Source organism: Musa acuminata, chromosome BXJ1-7 (genome assembly GCF_036884655.1).
Source record: "Musa acuminata AAA Group cultivar baxijiao chromosome BXJ1-7, Cavendish_Baxijiao_AAA, whole genome shotgun sequence".
Lineage (NCBI taxonomy): Eukaryota > Viridiplantae > Streptophyta > Magnoliopsida > Zingiberales > Musaceae > Musa > Musa acuminata.
In genome coordinates, this window is record NC_088333.1 from 12,138,110 (window position 1) to 12,158,478 (window position 20,369).

At 38.4% G+C, this 20,369-nt stretch overlaps 3 protein-coding genes and 1 pseudogene across 3 annotated transcripts; 2 read left to right on the forward strand and 2 right to left on the reverse strand.

Moving 5' to 3' along the window:
• Positions 1-2,524: 2,524 nt before the first annotated feature.
• LOC103991735 (L-ascorbate peroxidase, cytosolic) lies at positions 2,525-6,206 on the forward strand. Its single transcript, XM_009411275.3, has 9 exons — positions 2,525-2,718; positions 2,814-2,988; positions 3,075-3,140; positions 4,664-4,712; positions 5,328-5,410; positions 5,496-5,575; positions 5,697-5,799; positions 5,897-5,955; positions 6,040-6,206. Exons 1-9 carry the CDS (start codon positions 2,600-2,602, stop codon positions 6,053-6,055), a joined length of 750 nt encoding a protein of 249 aa, XP_009409550.2. The 5' UTR covers positions 2,525-2,599; the 3' UTR covers positions 6,056-6,206.
• Positions 6,207-6,450: 244 nt separating this feature from the next.
• On the reverse strand, positions 6,451-7,274 carry LOC103991737 (salt stress-induced hydrophobic peptide ESI3). Its single transcript, XM_009411276.3, has 2 exons — positions 6,933-7,274; positions 6,451-6,855 (listed from the first exon to the last, which is right to left on the reverse strand). Exons 1-2 carry the CDS (start codon positions 7,011-7,013, stop codon positions 6,772-6,774), a joined length of 165 nt encoding a protein of 54 aa, XP_009409551.1. The 5' UTR covers positions 7,014-7,274; the 3' UTR covers positions 6,451-6,771.
• Positions 7,275-9,761: 2,487 nt separating this feature from the next.
• Positions 9,762-10,787, reverse strand: LOC135679944 (LOB domain-containing protein 1-like). The gene is made up of 2 exons (XM_065193925.1): positions 10,508-10,787; positions 9,762-10,399 (listed from the first exon to the last, which is right to left on the reverse strand). Exons 1-2 carry the CDS (start codon positions 10,739-10,741, stop codon positions 10,043-10,045), a joined length of 591 nt encoding a protein of 196 aa, XP_065049997.1. The 5' UTR covers positions 10,742-10,787; the 3' UTR covers positions 9,762-10,042.
• A 5,717-nt stretch (positions 10,788-16,504) lies between these two features.
• On the forward strand, positions 16,505-20,179 carry LOC103991739 (elongation factor 1-alpha-like; annotated as a pseudogene).
• The last annotated feature ends 190 nt before the right edge of the window (positions 20,180-20,369 follow it).

Genomic DNA, 20,369 nt, shown 5'->3' on the forward strand with positions numbered 1-20,369 from the left:
AAAATCATTAATATATCTATATATATATTAGTATGGACGAAAAATGAAAGAGATAAATATACGTCGCAGAGTCTTATAATTAGGGGAACATGTGAGTGTATACATAGATACATACATATATATACATATATATGTATATATATATATATATATATATTCATCGTGATCAAAAAATAAAATAAATGTTTTGTTATCGAAAGCACACTATTAACGGGACTATTTAAATTTATTTTGACTTTTTTTAATGATAGAGTAAATTAATGAATCTTCCAACATGATATAATTATGATTATGAATCCAACTTAGCAAAATTAATCCGAGTAGCCCTTATGTCTCTTAACCTTGTACTCGTGGATTTGAGTCTGGATCGACACGAATCATCACTAATGAGAATTTTAAGCTGCAAAGAATTAGTTGCTCTACTTTAGACATCGTACAATTGTGCTTTTGGATGGAAGCGAAATGGGGTGAGTCACCCTCTGTCTCGTGAATGGACTTTATATCAATTATTATTATCATAAGAAATTATATATGACCATGTAAAGTTCACGATGAATGTTGATATCCCAGAAGAACAATAGAGAGGATAATTCTAGTAGGTGTATTATTGAATTAACACTAACATGGTAGAGTAGGAGATTAAGTATATTAAATTAAGATATACTATAGACATGGTAGAATGTTAGGGAGTTCAAATCAAATAAAATAATCGAATCGAATAAATTATCTTAGAAGGAGACAGTTATTCGATTTGATTAATCAGGTTAGATCGAATTGACTCGATTTTAATTTTAAAAAATATCAATTCAACCCAAAACTCCAACATCAATAATTTATTGATCTTCTTTTTGTCTCATAAATTTTTTTTGTCATTATTCTTTATTAATAATCTCTTTTGTTGATTTATATGTATTACTATATATTTTCGTTATTATGAACAAAGGACTACACGTGAATTCGTTATTTCTTTATGTTATATTTTAATAAAAAGATAAAGAACAACTTGTGCATTAGTTTAATTGTCTATAATATTTAGAATGATATTTGTAATATAATTTTTCTTAGAATATAGATCAAATTTGATCAAAACTCTGATTTGATTCAATTAAACTAAATCGATTGATTAAATCCAATTGATTCATTTGAAATATATATATATATATATATATATATATATATATATATTTAATTATTTTTAAAAAAATAAAAAAATATTGATTAATTAAACCAAATTAATTTGCTTTTGAACCAATTCAATCATATAGATCTGAACTGATTTCGATTTAAATTATATTATTTTAATCAAACTGAATCAAATCTTTTGTTCAATATAATCCGACCTTAAACGTCCCTCCTCTAGTAGATACATTATGTCGAATAAGATTAATTATGACTATCATGTTGAACATGAACAGGTAGAAATCTCTCGTTACATTATAAGAGATATAGTAACAAACATATTAATATATTTTTAAAAATTAAAAAAATATATTAAATGACATTCAGATAAATATCCCTATAAAGTTTGGAAGAAAATGAATTTGCTCATGAAAATTTAGATATAGCATATATTTTCTAAAAAAAAAAAAACAAGATCCAATTACTCAAGTCAACCATTACTTTGACTATAAATAATTAATTTAAATTAAAAAAATATATTTAAAAAATGAAAACATAACTTTATCTTTAATATTAATCGGGGTCTCAATTATATTTTTCATTTTGGATATACGTGTGCATTCTTGTTTTCTTTTTCTTAACTTAAAAATCAACAGTGGCAGGATCCGCTGTGTTCGCTATAACAAGAGCAACACTTTTCATAGTAGTTTGTGGGTTAGCTGTGTTGCCTGCCGTCCCACCTAACGCCTTTGTGAGTGGACTCAGCGACGCGACCCACTCGTCGAGCCAACGCTGCTCGCTCTTCGACTAAAAGCTACGACAGGCGCTTGGGTTGCTCGCCTTGACCATTTGGTGGCAGGATTCCCTGTCCGAGTCCACTAAGGTTCAGGGTTTCGTGCGCCTGATCTTCCCAGCGATTGGGTTCCAGGGACGTGTCAGCCATCGGACCTTCTCATCCCGCACAGCAGATCCCGGCGCACAGCTAATATTCTCCGCACCTACGGGAGGACCCAAAGGAGATTTCAGTCCATCCAGAGCATCAAATCCGCATCGTTTCTCGGGGTTTCTTTTGGTGTGTCGAAACCACTGTGCATCCACAGCCTAGTCAAATTGGAGATTGCCGCGTGTCCCACATAATTTCGCTCTCACGTCCCTCAGAGCATGACATCCCTCCACTATCCCGCCGCGTTCACACCTTTCATCGTGCGAAAGGGGTTTTGCACGCTCCACATGGGTCACTACCACCTATCAAGGCACGATAACCGCACATCCGTCGAGAGTCCTTGCATCCGGACCGTTAAATATTTAACGAATCATGTCCGCATATCTTTGCCCATCCGACGGCGTAGAACGCGCTACTAGAACCTTCTCGCCGAGGCCTAAACCCTTGCTTTTTAGGCGCCCCGGAGGAACGTGCTGAGCACTCGCCGTCTCTTCTGCCTCTCGCCGTCGTTGCTGTTCTCGCATTTGCGGTTTCGAGATGGGGAAGTCGTACCATGTGGTGAGCGATGAGTACTTGAAGGCGGTGGAGAAGGCGAAGAGGAAGCTTCGCGGTTTCATCGCCGAGAAGAATTGCGCCCCCTTGATGCTCCGCCTAGCGTACGGGATCACTTACGCCTTCATGCTGCTTTGTGTAACGTATTTTTTGCGGCGATCTGGTAATGGACGGCGCCGATCTGGGGTTGGGGTTTCAGGTGGCACTCGGCGGGAACGTACGACGTGGTGTCGAAGACCGGTGGGCCGTTCGGGACGATTCGGAACCAGGCGGAGCTCGCCCACGGCGCCAACAACGGGCTCGACATCGCCGTCAGGCTCTTGGAGCCCATCAAGGCGCAGTTCCCTATCTTGACCTACGCTGACTTCTACCAGGTCCGTCGTCTCCTGATCTAACGCCATTATATTTTGCAGTCCTTTTCTCATTCCTAGCATGATACACATTTTCTATCAAATGGCAGCTTGCGGGAGTCGTGGCCGTGGAAATTACCGGAGGACCCGAGATCCCTTTCCATCCCGGAAGGGAGGTATATAGACTCGCTCTTGATCTCTCTGTGTGATCTAAAAAGCATTTGAATTATATCAATGGTTCGCATATGTTTGGATCTGTGATGAGGATAGGTAGGGTCGCACATTTTGGCTTCTGATGTCCTTATTATCATTTTCTCGGTCTGCGGTTTACGCCTGTTTTTGGCGATGTTATTCGCCGATTAACAAACACGATTTTTTAGAACGAAATATATATGTTCATTTTTCTAACTATTCTGATTTAGGTTAAAGCCATCTGATTTTGCGAGATTGCTGCTTATTTATGTTAGCCATATTAACAAGAAATTGTGTTAATTATGGACTATGAAGTGCTTATTTTTTTGTTTATATGTTTCTTTGTCAGTTAAATCTGTTTTTTATTCACGTGAGGTCAAGCGTTGTTATCTGCGCCACAACTAATGAAATCTTTCAATGGTTATGAGATTTCTTTATATTACTATAGCTAATAGGACCGCTCCTAAAGCCATGAATAACCAATACAAGCGAAATGAACAATATTTGTACCTTTATGATCGGTCTCTGCTTTTTTAACTTTTATTTAATTATGGATTATGAAGCGCTCATTTTGTTTATAAGTTCATGTGTCAATTAAATCTGGTTTTATAGTCACATGAGGTCAAGCTTGTTTCATGTCAACCTGTTTGATCATATTGGTATTGTTACCCAATATATTTTCATCTCTTTGATGTAATCTATTATCTTGGTTATTCATGGCTTTAGCAGTACTCCTATTAGCTATAGGACTCTATTTTTTTAATGTAAAGAGATCTTGTAAGCATTGGAAGTTTTCGTTAGTTGTGGAGCAGATAACAAAGAATGTCTTCATAATGTTGGAGCAATACTATGGATTATTTATTTCTTTCCTTACATGTTACACCATGTAATTTGTACTATATCTTCTAGTTGTCCAGAGATAAGTTCAATGAAAGTAAAATTATATGCATTGTTGGCTTGAAGAACCAAATTAGGTGTTGCTGCTCTATCTCATTGTCCATAATTCTTTTTGCTTCTGTACTTTCCTTTTGTATTCAGTTTAATTGTGGATGATTTTTTTTTTCTGTTTATTTATTTTATTTGATTCCTTTCAAGATCATTTTATTTAAGATTATAACACATTTGTAAAATGCCTATCAGCGCTGAAAGCAAAACTAGACTATCTAATCTTGTGTTTGTGTTTACCTGTGTCACCTAGAACAGTAATTAGATATACGGTAGTGGTTTTTATTGAGATGTGTAATGTCATTTGATATTGATTTTTCTTGAATATTTGGTGGAACAAAGCTTATATTTCGAGGAAACAATCATGAATCTTTTAAATTTCAAGGTTGATATCTTTGTTCGACATATGTTGATTATTGTAGAAACTTTATTGACTTGACCTCTCCCTTGTAAAATGAAATTTTGCCCCATATAACCATTTGTTGGGTAAGATTTTCAGCTTTCAACTTCTGTGCATGAATGGGATCACTGTGCATTGACATTGTTGTTTCTGTGTTTCTAGGACAAGCCTGAACCTCCTGTTGAAGGTCGTCTTCCTGATGCTACCAAGGGTATGGGTGTTTGCAAAGTTTTGCATGCTTAAAGATAAAAAAAATCTATTTTTAAAATTTGAAGTTTCTGACATGTGGTTTGCAGATACTAGTTGTATGTGTTTGTTTTCAGTGCCAATTATCTTAGTTGCTGACAATAACTGTTCTGCACTATTGACATGTCTACAAGACATCTTAGTTGTTCACTCCAGCATTTGCGGGTTCAAATTCAGAAACCCTGACCTGATGTAATATAATTGCCACTCTCATTGGACTGGTTTGTTTGCTTAAAAAGGAAGCACTTGTGCATGCACACAACTGCAAACTGTTATTGGATGACCTGAACTTTCCTTGGGTTTAATTTTCAATTGCTGATATTCCTGATTCCTGAAATTGCCCATCGATGTGTGTTGTTGTCAAGTGCGTTGTCCAGTTGTGGATTGAGTCATCTTTATTTTTCATTTGTTGATATTCCTAAAGTTGCTCTTGCCAAGTGCATTGTCAGGTTTAGGAGTGAATCATCGGCTTAAGTCATAACAATTGCAGTTATGAAGGACAAACGGCTTTTTCAAAACCTATGTTGTTTCTGTCATAGGACAATCCTTATTAACTCAAGTTTTGTTTATAATCCTACAGGTTGTGATCACCTTAGGGATGTGTTTGGACACATGGGTCTCAGTGATCAGGACATTGTTGCACTGTCTGGTGGTCACACACTGGTAATTTTCTGGTGTGCTCTCACTTGTGATCTTTCCCATAAATTCTTTTATACTTAGTTCTTTCACTGCCCTATGCCCTTCACAGGGAAGGTGCCACAAGGAGCGGTCAGGCTTTGAAGGGGCTTGGACTCCCAACCCTCTTATTTTCGACAACTCATATTTCAAGTGAGTTAGTTCAAAATAATTAGTAGTTCGTTCCTGCTACTGTTATATTTCCCTACATTAAGTTGTCTGAAGCGTGTGCCTTATAAATTTATGGGGAAATGACATTTTGCTTCTCTGGCAGGGAACTCGTGAGCGGAGAGAAAGAAGGCCTTCTCCAGCTGCCGTCCGACAAGGCCCTCCTGACTGATCCCGTGTTCCGCCCGCTTGTTGAAAAATATGCTGCTGTACGTACTCTCGTTCTTAATGTCTGTATAACTCAATATTTAATCATGACTTTGCCATAGGTGGTTTAAATTTTTTAACCTGGAATTTCCGCCTCAGGATGAGGAGGCATTCTTTGCCGACTATGCTGAAGCACACCTGAAGCTGTCGGAACTTGGGTATGCATTGAAGTTTCTAGAAAGTGAACTGGCAATTTGATGAAACTACTTAAAACTGATGTGTGTTTTTCTATCACTTTTCAGATTTGCCGAGGCTTGAAGAATGGAGTTGTGGATCTAGCAAGACAAGGTTTTGAGGTGCTATCTTCTCTCTAGAATCATCAGAAACATTTAGAAATAAAATTCTATGGTTGTATGCCGTTTCCTGTCGTAGTTGATGTTTGTTTAATATCAGACTTTGTTTTGTGACATGTCTCGATCTCTATCAGCACCTACAACAAGTCCTTCCCATTGTGATCTTCATTTCTCGTACAGCTGATTTTGTTTTTTATACAATAAGTGACGAATCTGAGATTAAAATTGAAAACTTCACGATAAACTATAAATATTTATTTGTTAAACTAGTTACCAATCACCATGAGACTGTCGACACTTTGCTTTAGCATGACGTCCGTAGCATCTTCACGAATGCTGTGGGTTCCAGTCTTCCAAATCGATAGCTTGGCACGGAAAATTATCCTCTTCTCTCGAGTACCTCGGAAGCATCCAACCCGCCTTTTGTTTTATAACCCAGACATCAAGCATAACATGTAGCATTTTAAATTATCTTTTCTGCTATTGTATGTGAAATGATGTGAACAGAGTAGTAACACATTTTAGTATACTATTTCAACTAACGAACCATGTTTGCCAACACACAAGAACTCTTTTATTTCAAGGAAAAGTGATCCTGGAACACCATCTATCCTTGTACATTCATCATGCCCATATAATTACTTCTCCATCTACGTTGCATCCAAAATTGTGGCACTATGACTACCCTACCAACACATATAAGGCGTAAATTATTCCTGGTATGTAGCCCAGTATCGTCAGCAGCAGGTCAATCCAAAACTCCACCTGCAGTTCACCGTATAAGATGATCACAACCTCCTTACTAGAGAGAGAGAGAGAGAGAGCTGGATTCAAGTGCTTACACCGATGCCATAACGGAGGAAGACACCCACAGGTGGTAACAAAATGGCCAAAATCACTTCCAGGAACGTCGCTGACCCCATTCCTCTCTCTCTCTCTCTCTCTCTCTCTCTAAAGTACCTGAAAGCCGTACAGCTTCACGGTGGCCTTGTGATGGTTGGATGATGAAGGCACGAGACCGTGAAGGTGGGATGCACTGGAACAGAGAAGAGTGACTGACAGGGTAGTGGACGTGGTTCCCACCCAAGCTTGCTCATGGAAGGCTGATGGTGTACGTGGCGAGCCGTAACATTCTGCTGCAGCCGCGTGTTGTGCTGCGAGCCACGTACCCTACCTTTCATAATTTCCAAAGGTATTAAATTGTGGTAAAAGTGATATGTCTAGCTGCATGAATCATATCATTTCTAATTCCTTCAATTAATATGTTATTTCCTCTTCAATAAATTGATATCATTTCGTGATTTACACCAATTGATTGGTCGTAAAAAATCAATAGATTACTGATAAAGTGAGTGCTCATGCTTGTCTTGTCACAACATTGTGCAGGGCCAAGCTGATGTTGTTGGCTTTTGGGTGGTCAGCGTCGGGCTAGTGAAGTAAATTGAAGGTTGAACGCACTTAAATATCAATCAATTCGTAAAATTTTGATTGATGATCAAATAGAAGAGTGAATACACCTAATAAATGGAAGACATTTTTAGTGTTCGGATGAGTATGCACTGTTTCTGGAGGAGGAGGAGGGGAAGAGAAAGAGGGAATGACACACCTTCGACTACAACTTCTAGTTCCCATCTTATAAACACATGCACTGTGCCTGCAACACTCACTTTAGGATCTAGGAGGGATCAAACATGTGCAACTCTTAATGTGAAGGACATGGTTATTGCTAGTGACTACAAACTTAGGCTTTTGGTAATTTAGGATGTTGAATCCCATGTCAGTTTAGGAGTCGGTGAAGGACGTCAGGGAGTCGTCTCCGGATCAGACAATTCCTCGTAGGCCCAATGAGGATGAATGATGCTTCCAATGATGAGGCCGAAGACATCTCGACTCGCCTACTAAGAAACATTAATGGGGAATGGACGATTTACTATACTTTTCATGAAGTTTGTTCTTGAAACAGTTTTTTGCATCAAAAAGCTTGATGATATTTTCTCAGTTGCAGATTCAGCATCAGGCAGGTTTTAGTGGAGAACACTTTCACCAGGAAAAGAAACAAAAGAGACTTTACTCCATGCCATGTGATTCACGGAAGCTGTAGGATCTTTTGCATCCTCCATCAAATTAGAGTAATCAGGATCATAAGTGCTTCCAATCTCGGTACGGTGAAGTGTTTGAGATATTACTTGAATGATGGTTCTTTGGACCTGAAGCACAAGTCTTCTAATTAGGAAGGAGGAAGCAAACAGAGTTCTGGGTGCTTGTACGCCACCAAGTGAGAAAGCAAGGATGGAGTGTGGGAGCTGAGTGGAGACTGGGCCATCTTGGATCACCTGAAAGCTCTTTCCAGAGTGAGAACGAGACCTGCCATATGTTCCACAGCTCACGACTGCTCCATAAAGTGAGATGAGTATCAAATGCTGAAGGGCCCCATGAAGCTTGGGAGAGACACTGCCATGAGAAGCGCTCTCATACACACTAAGGTACCCCCATCGTTTCATACTCACATCTTCTGCTAACACTTCACATCCACTGATCATTATGGTTGTTCACACAACATCTGGTTCCAGATGAAGTCAGAGGTAGGCACACATCATGTGTACCGTAATATGGATGCAGATGAATCATGACCTGCGACCTTTAACATATGTGTTTCCTGCATTCCAGCTTGTGGGTCGTGGTCCTCTCCTATCTTGTTTCTCCATTTCACCGTGGGGAGTGTTCTATCTAATTAAGCTAGCTTAGAAGCACATGCATCCACTTAAACTCTTCTAATACAATTATTATTTTATGGATTGGACTAGAAATATTGTTAAAGACCTTCTTTGGAACTCCAGTGCTTGTCACCTATTAGAAGATAGTCTTCTCTGCCCACCTCCTCCACTAGGCTACCAGAATTTGTTCTCTCTCACTCTCATGAAACCCCAAGTCATAGGTTCACAAAAGAAAAAAGAGGAAAGTTGGCAGACTTGAGTCTTAAGTCTGAGGTACTCTTCAAGTTTTTTCTATCCATACATTGAATTTATGAGCAATGGGACCGCTTGGAGTCAAATCTACAGGGAGAATATTATGTGTGTTACAGTTCACCTTCCCGACTCTTCTAGGATTCATATTGTTATCCAAGGAGGAATTGCTAACCAATGGCAACCTTATTAGGACCCACTTTAGGTGTACGTGGTTGCTCTAAGATAAGATAATGCAGCTTTGGCTTGGTGTGATCTTTAGTCAAGCTCAAGACTTTTTGGCTCTTCATTTAGGCTTACTTTGCTGACTGCGGCCACTTAGGATTTCTACAACTAATCGAGGGATAACAACAGCATGCATGTCGACCTCTTCTGCACATGAGCTTATCTGTGTTTGACAAAACACACAAGCTTGGATGGCCTACAGAATCCAGTAGTGCTCTCTGTAAACATGGTGTCAGTGTTGATTGATTAATGTATGGTTAGATTGCTGCAATAATAGCTAATCATTGCTGTGGTCAGTCGATCGAGAGCTGACATGGTGTGAATCTGACCTGTGCACATGATGGTTGCATTCTTATTAGGGTTGGCAGCTGAACTAACCCTTAAGAATGTGGATATTGTTTTGTGGCTTTTCTTGATGGATTCCGCTTCCACCCAACTGCAGCTCGATCACCTTTGAACTTCCATCTAAAGTCATAGGAAAAGGACTCTTCCGAGTTTGTAAACCTCAAGTTGTTGTCGTGATGAGGAGATCATAATCGTTTGAAGTTGACATGTGTTACATGGCATAGCGAAGTCATTTTCGAGCTTGAGTTCCTCGTTGGCAATGTTAAGGAAGAAAGTAATAATCAATCACGATCATAAGTTGTACGAAAACAAATCAGTTCACGTCTCTCGACTTGGTCGATCTGCTGATGGTTTATTGATCGGCAGTATACATAGGTCTTGGAACCATTGTTTGCTTCTGCGATTAATCCAAGCTTGGCTCATATCCAGAGAGGCTCATCCCAAACCGAGCCGTGGCTGATCTCGTCAAGGAAGTACGCATCGTTCTGATACATGTTGGGGCTGTCAGCGAGGGCATTGGCGGATTGGGGTGTTGTGCAGTAGCCCTGCTGTGTCTGAGCCATCTCCATGCAGATCAACGCGATCAGGTTCTTCTGCTGGGCTTGCAGGTTGATGAGCTCGGCGTGCGCCCGTGCCAGTTGTGCTTGCAGCTCGCTCACCTGTTTCTGAAGCTGGAATATGGCACCGGCGCAGCCGTACACGGGATCCCGGATCCGTGCGTTGGCCTCGTACACCATGCTGCTCACGGCATCGGCCCTCTGGCTCGCCGGAAGTTCCTGAGACCATCGAGTTCGATCGTTAGTAGGAAAGCGGTTTGCAATTGCAGTAGAACACGTAGAGGTAGAATGAAGCTTCGGTGTGATCATTCGATGCGGAGCGCTCACCTGCAACAGCTTGATGATGTTGCTGGCACCGAACACGCGATGCGCGGTGGTGAACTTAAGTGGCTCCGTCGGGGGGAAGTAAGGAGCGAGGACGCACTTGTCGGCGCATCGCCGGCGGAGGATCTTGCAGGCGGCACAGGGGCTGTGAATCGCCGCAGGAGGAGACGAGACGGGAGAAGATGTAGGGGAGGAAGAGAGGTGATGGAAGCCGGTGGTGGTGTCACTTGAATCCATGAGAGTGGAAGAGGGAGGAGGAGATGGTGGGTTGTTCTCGTCGTCATGGAGAGGAAATATATAGCGAGCAGGAGATTATGACGCTATGGCTCCACAAATTTGAGGTCAGCAGATTAAAGCCTCTTATTTTGACTAGCCAACGTATAAAAAGGCACAAAAGTAGTCAGATCATGCCATTTAACGTCGTGAACAACTGGAACTATAAACAAGTAGTAGGTTAGTCATTACTGCACAATATATAGGCAGTCAGTCATACTCGGTGTGTGTCTTCCTGGACATCGACGGGCTATTGATTGGCCTATAGCCACCCACTATTTCTGGCACCGCTCAACATGATAGAAATCTTCCTCATGTTGTGTGCTTCATGGAATCAATTAAGCTGCCTAAAAGGGAGGATGAAGGTTTTGTGGTTGTCACAATCATCGGTATGAGAAACTTTGTGCACATGGACGCACCCCCATCCACAGCCAGGTTTTATCACCTCAGTGGTATATGTATCACCAGGAAATGAAGGAGAGAATCTGAATGGAAGATGCTTCATTTTAGGAGGATTTCTCCATCTTAACACAGACTTGTCAAGCTCTTTGTCCTAAATCCTAGCAGGTTATATGGTATAGAGAACATTCTATTTCCTGATGAAGGGGTGTGTTCTGCGTTTCTTCAGCTGTAGGGCCTATGAGATGAAATCCATGCGTCGTGAAAGACTGACTATGCAGCGGTGCTGCCATCCATCAACAAGAAGGTGGCTTTCGTTATCTATTCAGGAAGCTAAACATCATCGTTACGGTGCTGAAAACGTTGTGCCTCATAAGACTTCTGACTTCCTGCTTCCAAGAACTGGAATGGGTCGTATCACCTGCCACACGTTTCCAGCCGTGTGTGGGGTGGGAGACTCGAAGCTGGGTGTTGGATGGGGAGATGTGCTGCATGCACGTTGAACCCATGAAAGCAACCTTCCACGGCTGCCACTCCAGAGCTCAACACCGGGTTAAGCGTTGAAGGTGGAAGGAAGCTCTGTGAACCATATCTTGGTTGACTTTGATATCATATTTATTGATTTTTTTCTTAAAATTAAAGAAAGAAAGAAAAAAAAAAAAGAGATTAGGAGTACTTCTAATCTACAGTACTTTCGATTGATCCAAAAATATATATTTATATTGATCAAAATAAAGTATAAATTTTTTAAATAATAAAAATTTTTATCATATCCTAATAAATCTTTTACCCTCATCTATTTATTTAAATCTAAATTTCTTTCTTTTATTTTATCTAATCCTAATTATTTAAATTAATTTTAACATACTCTCTTAATTCAAATAGTTGTCAGTTAAGTTGTTTTCCGAATAAATTCACCGTAGCTTTTAGGAAGATATCAACAAGTTAATCTTTGGCACTACATCCATAATTTTTATATCATTAACCTTCTTCGTAGTCTTCAATGGTTACTTATCTTCACTTTTCTCACTTTACTCGTAAGACTCGTTAGAACCACTATTGCTTTTTATGCTTGAAACTTCTTATTGCCCTTTTAAATGTTTATCATCAAAACTTTATGTAGAGTTGTTATCCTTAACTTTATCACTATTGATGCTCTCCTTTTTTTATAGCATTTATAATAGTTTTACTAGTGTTAGATCGAATAGAATTTCAAACTTTTCGTCTCTTGAAGAGTGCCTCCTCATCACTCTCATCACAACTTTCATTAACTTTAATCTTGTTTTGAAACATCTTTTTATAAGTTAGAATTTCGAAAGGTTCATCATATGAGATTGTTTATATAAACTTATAAAAATTAAGATAATTATAACTTTTATGTCATAATGTCGATTCATTAACAACTAGCATGAAAGGAGAAATCCAAAAATAATAAGAGAAATATTTTATTTTTTTTGTCATCCTCATAGTTACTATCAAAATTTTAATTTTCTTATCATAAATCAATCATTTTTCATCATAAAAAATAGGATAATATACTTTTCTTATCGATTAATTTTTTAGTAGATTTGGTGTTCACAGAACTATTTCTTTTCCTTCCACTTAAATCTTATTATCATTTCCTATTTTATACTATAGATCTGACTAAATCATTAAGTCTTTAGAATAATTTTTTGTTTGTTATCATATAATTATTGTATTCACTATCCAAAAATCAAAGAGAACTAGAATATTCTTTTATCAGATGCTATAAAGAAAAAAATATTTTCTCATGATAATTTCTTTGATCTTTGTTCCAATAATCTTTTTTAAGATAATCATATTTTTTACAATAAGAGCAAAAAGGAACATTTAGATTTTTATTTTTGTACCAACAATCCTTTTCAATATGTTTATTTTTTGTAATAAAAACATCGACAGGTTTCTTTGTTATCTTTATTTTTTTCAATATATTCTTCTACGTTCGTTTGAAGAATATATTGAAATTTTTTTTGAAGATCTATTTACTTTTTGTTCATAAACTAAAAGAGAACTTATTAATTCATCAATAGATAATGTATTTGTATCTTCGGCTTCTTCTATAGCAGTAGAAATTATATCAAATTTTGAAGATACACTTCATAAAACATTTTTTACTATAGTTTGATCTTTTAGACTTTTACCATAAGACCTTATTTGATTCACAATCGAAGATACTTTTGAGAACAAATCAACAATGGGTTCAGAATATTTAATCATAAGAGTTTCGAATTCAAATCAAAGAATTTATAGCTTTAAATTTTTTTTATCATATCTGTGCCTCCAAACACACTTTTTAATATTTTCTAAGCTTATGTTGATGTTGATGCCATCATAATTTGGGGAAATAAGGAATCAATTATTGTTTGCTATAGGATGCAGAGAGCTCTTACATTTTTCTATATATTCTTATTCATATGATTTTTTTGATCTTTAGTAATATTAGAATCTTATAGATCATACTTAACAAAACATCTTCTATCAAGTTCTACAATCCTTATGAGATAAACAAAGTTTTTATCTTAACAATCCAAAATTGATAATTATCGCCATTGAAGATAAGAAGAAATTGAATAGGAACACTTACTCCAGTCATATTCTCTTTTCTTTTTCTAAATCTACTAGTCTTTTCTTTGTTTTTAATCGATGTATTCCTTTGGATCTTTTTCGAACTAGGCTCTAATACCATATTGTTGACTTAAATACCATACTAATTGACTTTTCTATAGAACTTAAGGGAGAAAGAGAAAAAAATAATAAAATATACTAGGAGTATTTCTAATATGTAGTGTTGCGGATTGATCCAAAACACCTTTTTATATGATAAAAAAATAAAGTATAAATTTTTTAAATAATAAAAAATATCACATCCCAATAAATCTTTTACACTAATATATTTATTTAATTTTTTTATTTTATATAATTTTAATTATTTGAATTATTCTTAACATTCTTGTAAGTCTCACATGTCCTACACCGCGAGAGAGAGAGAGAGAGAGAGAGAGAGAGGCGGTTTGTTATCTTTGCTAACCTTAGCATGAGCAGATTAGATTGTGTCCACTTAAAAAGCAACTTGAATCCAATGACGAACAATGAATTGAAATGCTTGTACTGCGCCTTGCTTTTGCATCAAACGTACCGATCAAGAACATATCGTCTGAAAAGGGTTGGTGTGCCATTAATTACTCGAGCAAAAGAAAAGTATACTAATCCAGTACTTGTCAATTGCCCGTTCTGCACTGCCATTCTATCATGTGTCAAGTTTTCTTGCTCTCTGGTCAAGGAGAATGATGATTAATAGGACAACGAGGTGGTAGCATCTTCTTCTTCTTCTTCTTCTTCTTCAACAAAGAAAAGAAGCACCTACAGTTCGACCTAGTGCACGTCAAATCCAAATCTACGTCACCTGCATGCACACAGGCCCACACGGCATTCACTTTCTGCTTGGATCTTAGCAATTTCCCACTAGCTCGGACGCAGAAATGGATTGAGATGCTGCCATGTAAAGCTTTTCTTCATCCTTTCATTGCAGCAAGTGTCTCTCTCTTTGGTTCCTTCATGCAGACAGGTTGGGGTGATGATGATGAGCGAGCTTTTGCCTTCCCCACCTTTTCTCCCTCTTATCTCTTTCTCTCCTGAGCTCTCGCTGTCGTTTGATGAAGAGAGGGACCGAGTGTCAACTCGGAGGGTTGGAGAGCACTTGTGCATCAAAGCCAACTCGGCCATCATCATAACATTGTGGACTTTATCGATAAGGTCTCGTGGTATCTCGAGACTCCCATGAAAGAAGAGAAGAGGAGAGAAGCCATGAGGTGGACACATTTCAGAATCTGTAGCTTGGAAAAACAAACTCAACTGGTGATGAGCTGCATCAGTCGATCAATGCTATTTGCTTTTGGACCAAACATTTCACGTTGTGAGTAAACACATGTACAAGAAGAGATACAGAGTCACAGATGGTTGACTGACTACTTGGTGGATTGTATCTGGAAGTCACTGTTACGATGGCCAGCCTGTTGGATCATGTTCTTCGTCTGATGGATGATGGGCTAACTTCTGATGTCCGATCCAAATTAAGAGTCACGTATGGCTGGGCTGTTGGATCGTGTACATGTTTATCCAGATAGTAAGCTTCTGAATGGATCGATCGATAGTGATCGATAGCTTAACATGGCATTAGAGCAGAAGGTCCTCCTGTCTCACCTACTGTTGTTGCTGTGGAAGCTGAGGTGGTTCTCTTAGGGTTATTTGCTATTAAGATTTGAATCTGCATTAATTAATTGCAAACACTAATTCCATCTCCTAATTCTTCTACCATTTCTGGGCATCAAAGCTTCATGTCTGAAGCAGAGCATGGTGACTAATTGCCACCAACAGTTGCTTGACTACAGGTTGTGAATTCTTCATGCATGAGTCAACGTAGTTTGATCTACTATGTTCTTCTCGGTCTAGACTTCTCGGCAGCAGCGTCCGTGAAAGCTAGCTATCTCAGCATGGTAATAGTTAGCAATGTTGCATCGTCTTATATAATAAGCTTATGTTATGCTCCTCATTGCTTCGACATCATGCTGCCAAAGGTCATCCCTCTTCCCTCCCTCTCTCTCTCTCTCTCTCTCTCTCTAAAACATCTGCTAAAAAATGATCGAATATACTTATAAGGCTGGCTCCATATCCTCTCTTCCTATAATAGGTGGTCTAGTCGTAGCATATAAGATTGAATTCAAGTAGAGAGTACAAACCTATGAGGTGGAAGAAGGATATTACATACATATAAAAATTATACAAGGGATGAAATAAAGGGGGATAATTACAAAAATTCAAAATATGACGCTTTGACACCAATGATAAAGATTTAGGATGAGATAATTACATTTCTAAAAAGTTGAGCTTTTTATTTATTTATTTTGATTGGTTGACCATTAATAATCCTCAACTATATTTATGTTTTAATATTCAAAAAAATAAAAAAGAAGGTGGATAAGATAAAGAAAGTATTAAGTCAATTTCTTTTTTATTTTAAAAAATAAATATAAGTATTTTTTTCTTATTATATTATCGAAACAAGTATTTATTTATTTATTTTATCTCCTACTGGATCTCTGGGCAAGGCTGCCACTGCTTTGGCTTTCACGAAGGCACAAGTACACGTGGCAACCAAGGGTCGGCTCGATCCTGATCGAAGGCTAGATAAGTAGTATCTGACGTGCTCACCGTCAGATGCTTCAATCCGACGGCCTAGATAGAAACCCTAGGCTGGGCTTTCGGCCGTCGATATAAGATGGGCGACATGGGTGTCGTTGAAACCCTGTTGATTCTCTCGGCTGCCGGCTCTCCGCTCTTGGCGCTTCGGTCTGTCTTCTCGAGAGCGTCATCCGGTGAGATTTGTCGGTCCTGGGTGATCGTTTGCTGTTCCGGGTTCAACGTGGCCGTTCGTTGTATTGGAATCGTAGTTGAATGATAGAGCTTGGGCTAGCAGTTTTACATGTGTTACAATGAATTGGGTCGACCATCCGCTCGTCTTTTTCTTCGTCTTTAAGTTGAAGGGTGTCGGATCTACTTTCTATTTCTCTGATGGTCTTTGGTTTGCTTTCCTTACTGAATCATTCATGTTCTGGCCATTTATTTCCCTGCTGTTGTTGCATGTTGTGCACACATAAGTAGTTCTTATCTTTGAAACTGAAGTAAAAAAAGATAATTTTTTTCATGTTAGCATACCGGTCACCGAGCACATGCATCTCAGGAAGCAAAACTGAAGGAAAAAAGATCATTTTTTTATTTTCATGTTAGCATGCTGGTCACCGTGCATATGTATCTCAGGAAGCTTTGCCTCTGCTTTCAGCTGCAAGTATTTTTGACTGAGTTATTATTTGTGGCTTTGTCCTAGAGGCATACAATAAGGATCGATGAGGAGGTTTTCATGTCCTGCGTTACATTCTGGTTGCCTCAGGATATCATTACTACCTTACATATATGCAGGATTGCATTCATCGTATGCTTTAGTTAATTGTTTGGGTTTTTTTATTATTTTTGGGGAGAACTGATTGCTGGAGTTAGTACACTAGCCACAGCTTGAATATGCGATGTCATAAAGTCTGCCAGTGTTCGGAATTGTTTATATCATTACCCTCTACATATTTACAGGAACATGTTCGTTTTATGTTTGAGTTTATGTTATGGATCAATGCCACTGTAAAACTGATTTTTGGAGTTACTCTATTCAGCCCCGATTTTGATATGCAAAGGCATAAAGTCTGCGAAATTTTGGGAATTCTTTCTGGTGTTGCCAGTGACGATAGATTAACTTCATATTTTCCATTTCTTGTCTTTGTAATATCAAGAAACAAGTCACTTGGCAAATGAAAATGATTCTTTTGCTATTTGAGACATGCTCAAATGTAATATTTGTTTCCAACTACTTGATGCTTGTCTTTAAAGTAAATTTCTTTTTAAAAAAATGTTTTCTTCGCTGTTAATTTATTTCATTTTTGATCTTCTCTTATCATATTCTTGCCTTCCAGCCATCATGGGTAAGGAAAAGGTACACATAAACATTGTGGTCATAGGCCATGTCGACTCTGGGAAGTCAACCACCACCGGCCATCTCATTTACAAGTTGGGCGGCATTGACAAGCGTGTAATTGAAAGGTTTGAAAAGGAGGCAGCAGAAATGAACAAGAGGTCATTCAAGTATGCTTGGGTTCTTGATAAGCTTTAGGCTGAGCGGGAGCGTGGTATCACCATCGATATTGCACTTTGGAAGTTTGAGACCACAAAATACTATTGTACAGTGATTGATGCTCCTTGGCATCGTGACTTTATCAAGAACATGATCACAGGAACCTCTCAGACTGACTGTGCTGTTCTCATTATAGATTCTACTACAGGTGGTTTTGAGGCAGGTATTTCAAAGGATGGTCAGACAAGGGAACATGCCCTTCTTGCATTCACTCTTGGTGTCAAACAGATGATTTGCTGCTGCAATAAGGTAATCTTGAGAAGTCCTTAGGACCGTAGTTAAAATTAATAATTTATGTTATACGACAGTTAATACTTAATTTGTTGTGTCAACACATGGTTTATACATTTTTTATATTGTTTTTCTTGTTCTCATTCATCAAATGTTATCTATGTTGTTCAGAGCTCCCATCATGTAACTTTATGCTCTAGGGTTTTAATGTGAAGTTTCCTTTCACATCTATTATCGTGTCAAATATTCTGCTAGCCCGTATTTATTAGAAGTTTCAAGTGCTTTTGTTGACATTTATTTTATTCAAACACTATCTTGATTGTGGTAATTCTTCTATTAACCTACCTTCATGGCATTTTTGGGGCAAAACCATGACCATTTTAAGGTGTGGTGGCATTCGATTTTTGGATCTCACTTCTGTTTCTACTTTGTCCTAACAGAATTGTTTACATCAGATGTTTTATATATGCCACCACTTCATCTTCTTCAGTATGTATCCTATATATCTGTTGTGCTACTTCTTTTGAGAAACTGGAAATGCAGTTTCTTTTTTTGGATTATAAATTAAATTAATTTTGTTATTTAATGATTAATAAATTTTGTAGGTCTTCCTTTTTCTTTAACTTTAATGTGTTACTTGTTATCGCTTGCAGTTATTTTGTTGTGTTAATTTTGTTGAATGTGTTACTTAATCTGAGTTATTGAATGATTATGTTAATTATGTTACTTAATCTGAGTTACTTAATTGTGTTAATTTGTTGTGTTAATTTTGTTATTGAATGATTATAAATTCTGTTGTGTTAATTTTGTTGAATGTGTTACTTAATCTGAGTCTGAGCTATTTGTTATCGCTTGCAGTTATTTTGGCAAAGAATGTGTTTTTTTAATGAACTTCATGCGTTTATAAATTATTCTTTTCCATTTCATAATAGATGGATGCCACCACACCAAAGTACTCCAAGGCTAGATATGATGAGATTGTGAAGGAGGTTTCTTCTTACCTGAAGAAAGTTGGATACAATCCTGACAAGATTCCCTTTGTTCCCATTTCTGGTTTTGAAGGTGATAACATGATTGAGAGGTCTACCAACCTGGACTGGTACAAGGGTCCAACCCTTCTTGACGCCCTTGACATGATTCAGGAACCAAAAAGGCCCTCGGACAAGCCTCTTCGTCTTCCTCTCCAGGATGTCTACAAGATTGGTGGCATTGGAACTGTCCCTGTTGGACGAGTTGAAACTGGTATCCTCAAGCCTGGTATGGTTGTCACTTTTGGTCCAACCGGTCTTACAACTGAAGTCAAGTAAGTCGAAATGCATCATGAGGCATTGCAAGAGGCCTTCCCTGGTGACAATGTAGGGTTTAATGTTAAGAATGTTGCCGTCAAGGATCTCAAGCGTGGGTTTGTTGCTTCCAACTCCAAGGAAGATCCTGCCAAGGAGGCAGGTAGCTTCACATCACAGGTTATTATCATGAACCATCCCGGTCAGATCGGCAATGGATATGCACCTGTGCTTGACTGCCACACCTCTCACATTGCTGTTAAGTTTGCTGAGCTTCTCACCAAGATCGATAGGCGGTCCGGTAAGGAACTTGAGAAGGAACCAAAGTTCTTAAAGAATGGTGATGCTGGTTTTGTCAAGATGATTCCCACCAAGCCCATGGTCGAAACCTTCTCCGAGTACCCACCCCTTGGTAGTTTTGCTGTGAAGGACATGAGGCAAACGGTGGCCGTGGGTGTTATCAAGGCAGTTGAGAAGAAGGATCCTACTGGTGCCAAGATCACCAAAGCTGCTGCCAAGAAGAAACGAGTTATGATGACATCAAAGTGCGTTGTCGTGGTGGAATGTAGTTCCAAATTTTCCTTTGAATATATATTAGTGTCAGGTCTTTTTTTTGTAGTGTAGTGGTTGAAGTGTAATCTGGACAATTTGATCATTTGATTTTGAGTCGGACATGTTGATTAATATTTTGAGAGACAGTTGTTGTTGCATTAATGGATCGTATCGTTTGAGTTCCGATAGAGATCATATCGACGCGAGGAGTTCAGGTTGAGATGAGCATAGTCGAGGTGATCCCAGATCCGAAGACCTCGACCTGTCCTGCAGTAGGGACGCACGTAAGCATCTTTTTTCTCTCCCTTCGTCCTGTCGGTGTCAGAGAGTGACGGCCACTGAGGGTTTCAGATTCCCCTGCAAGTGTATCTGC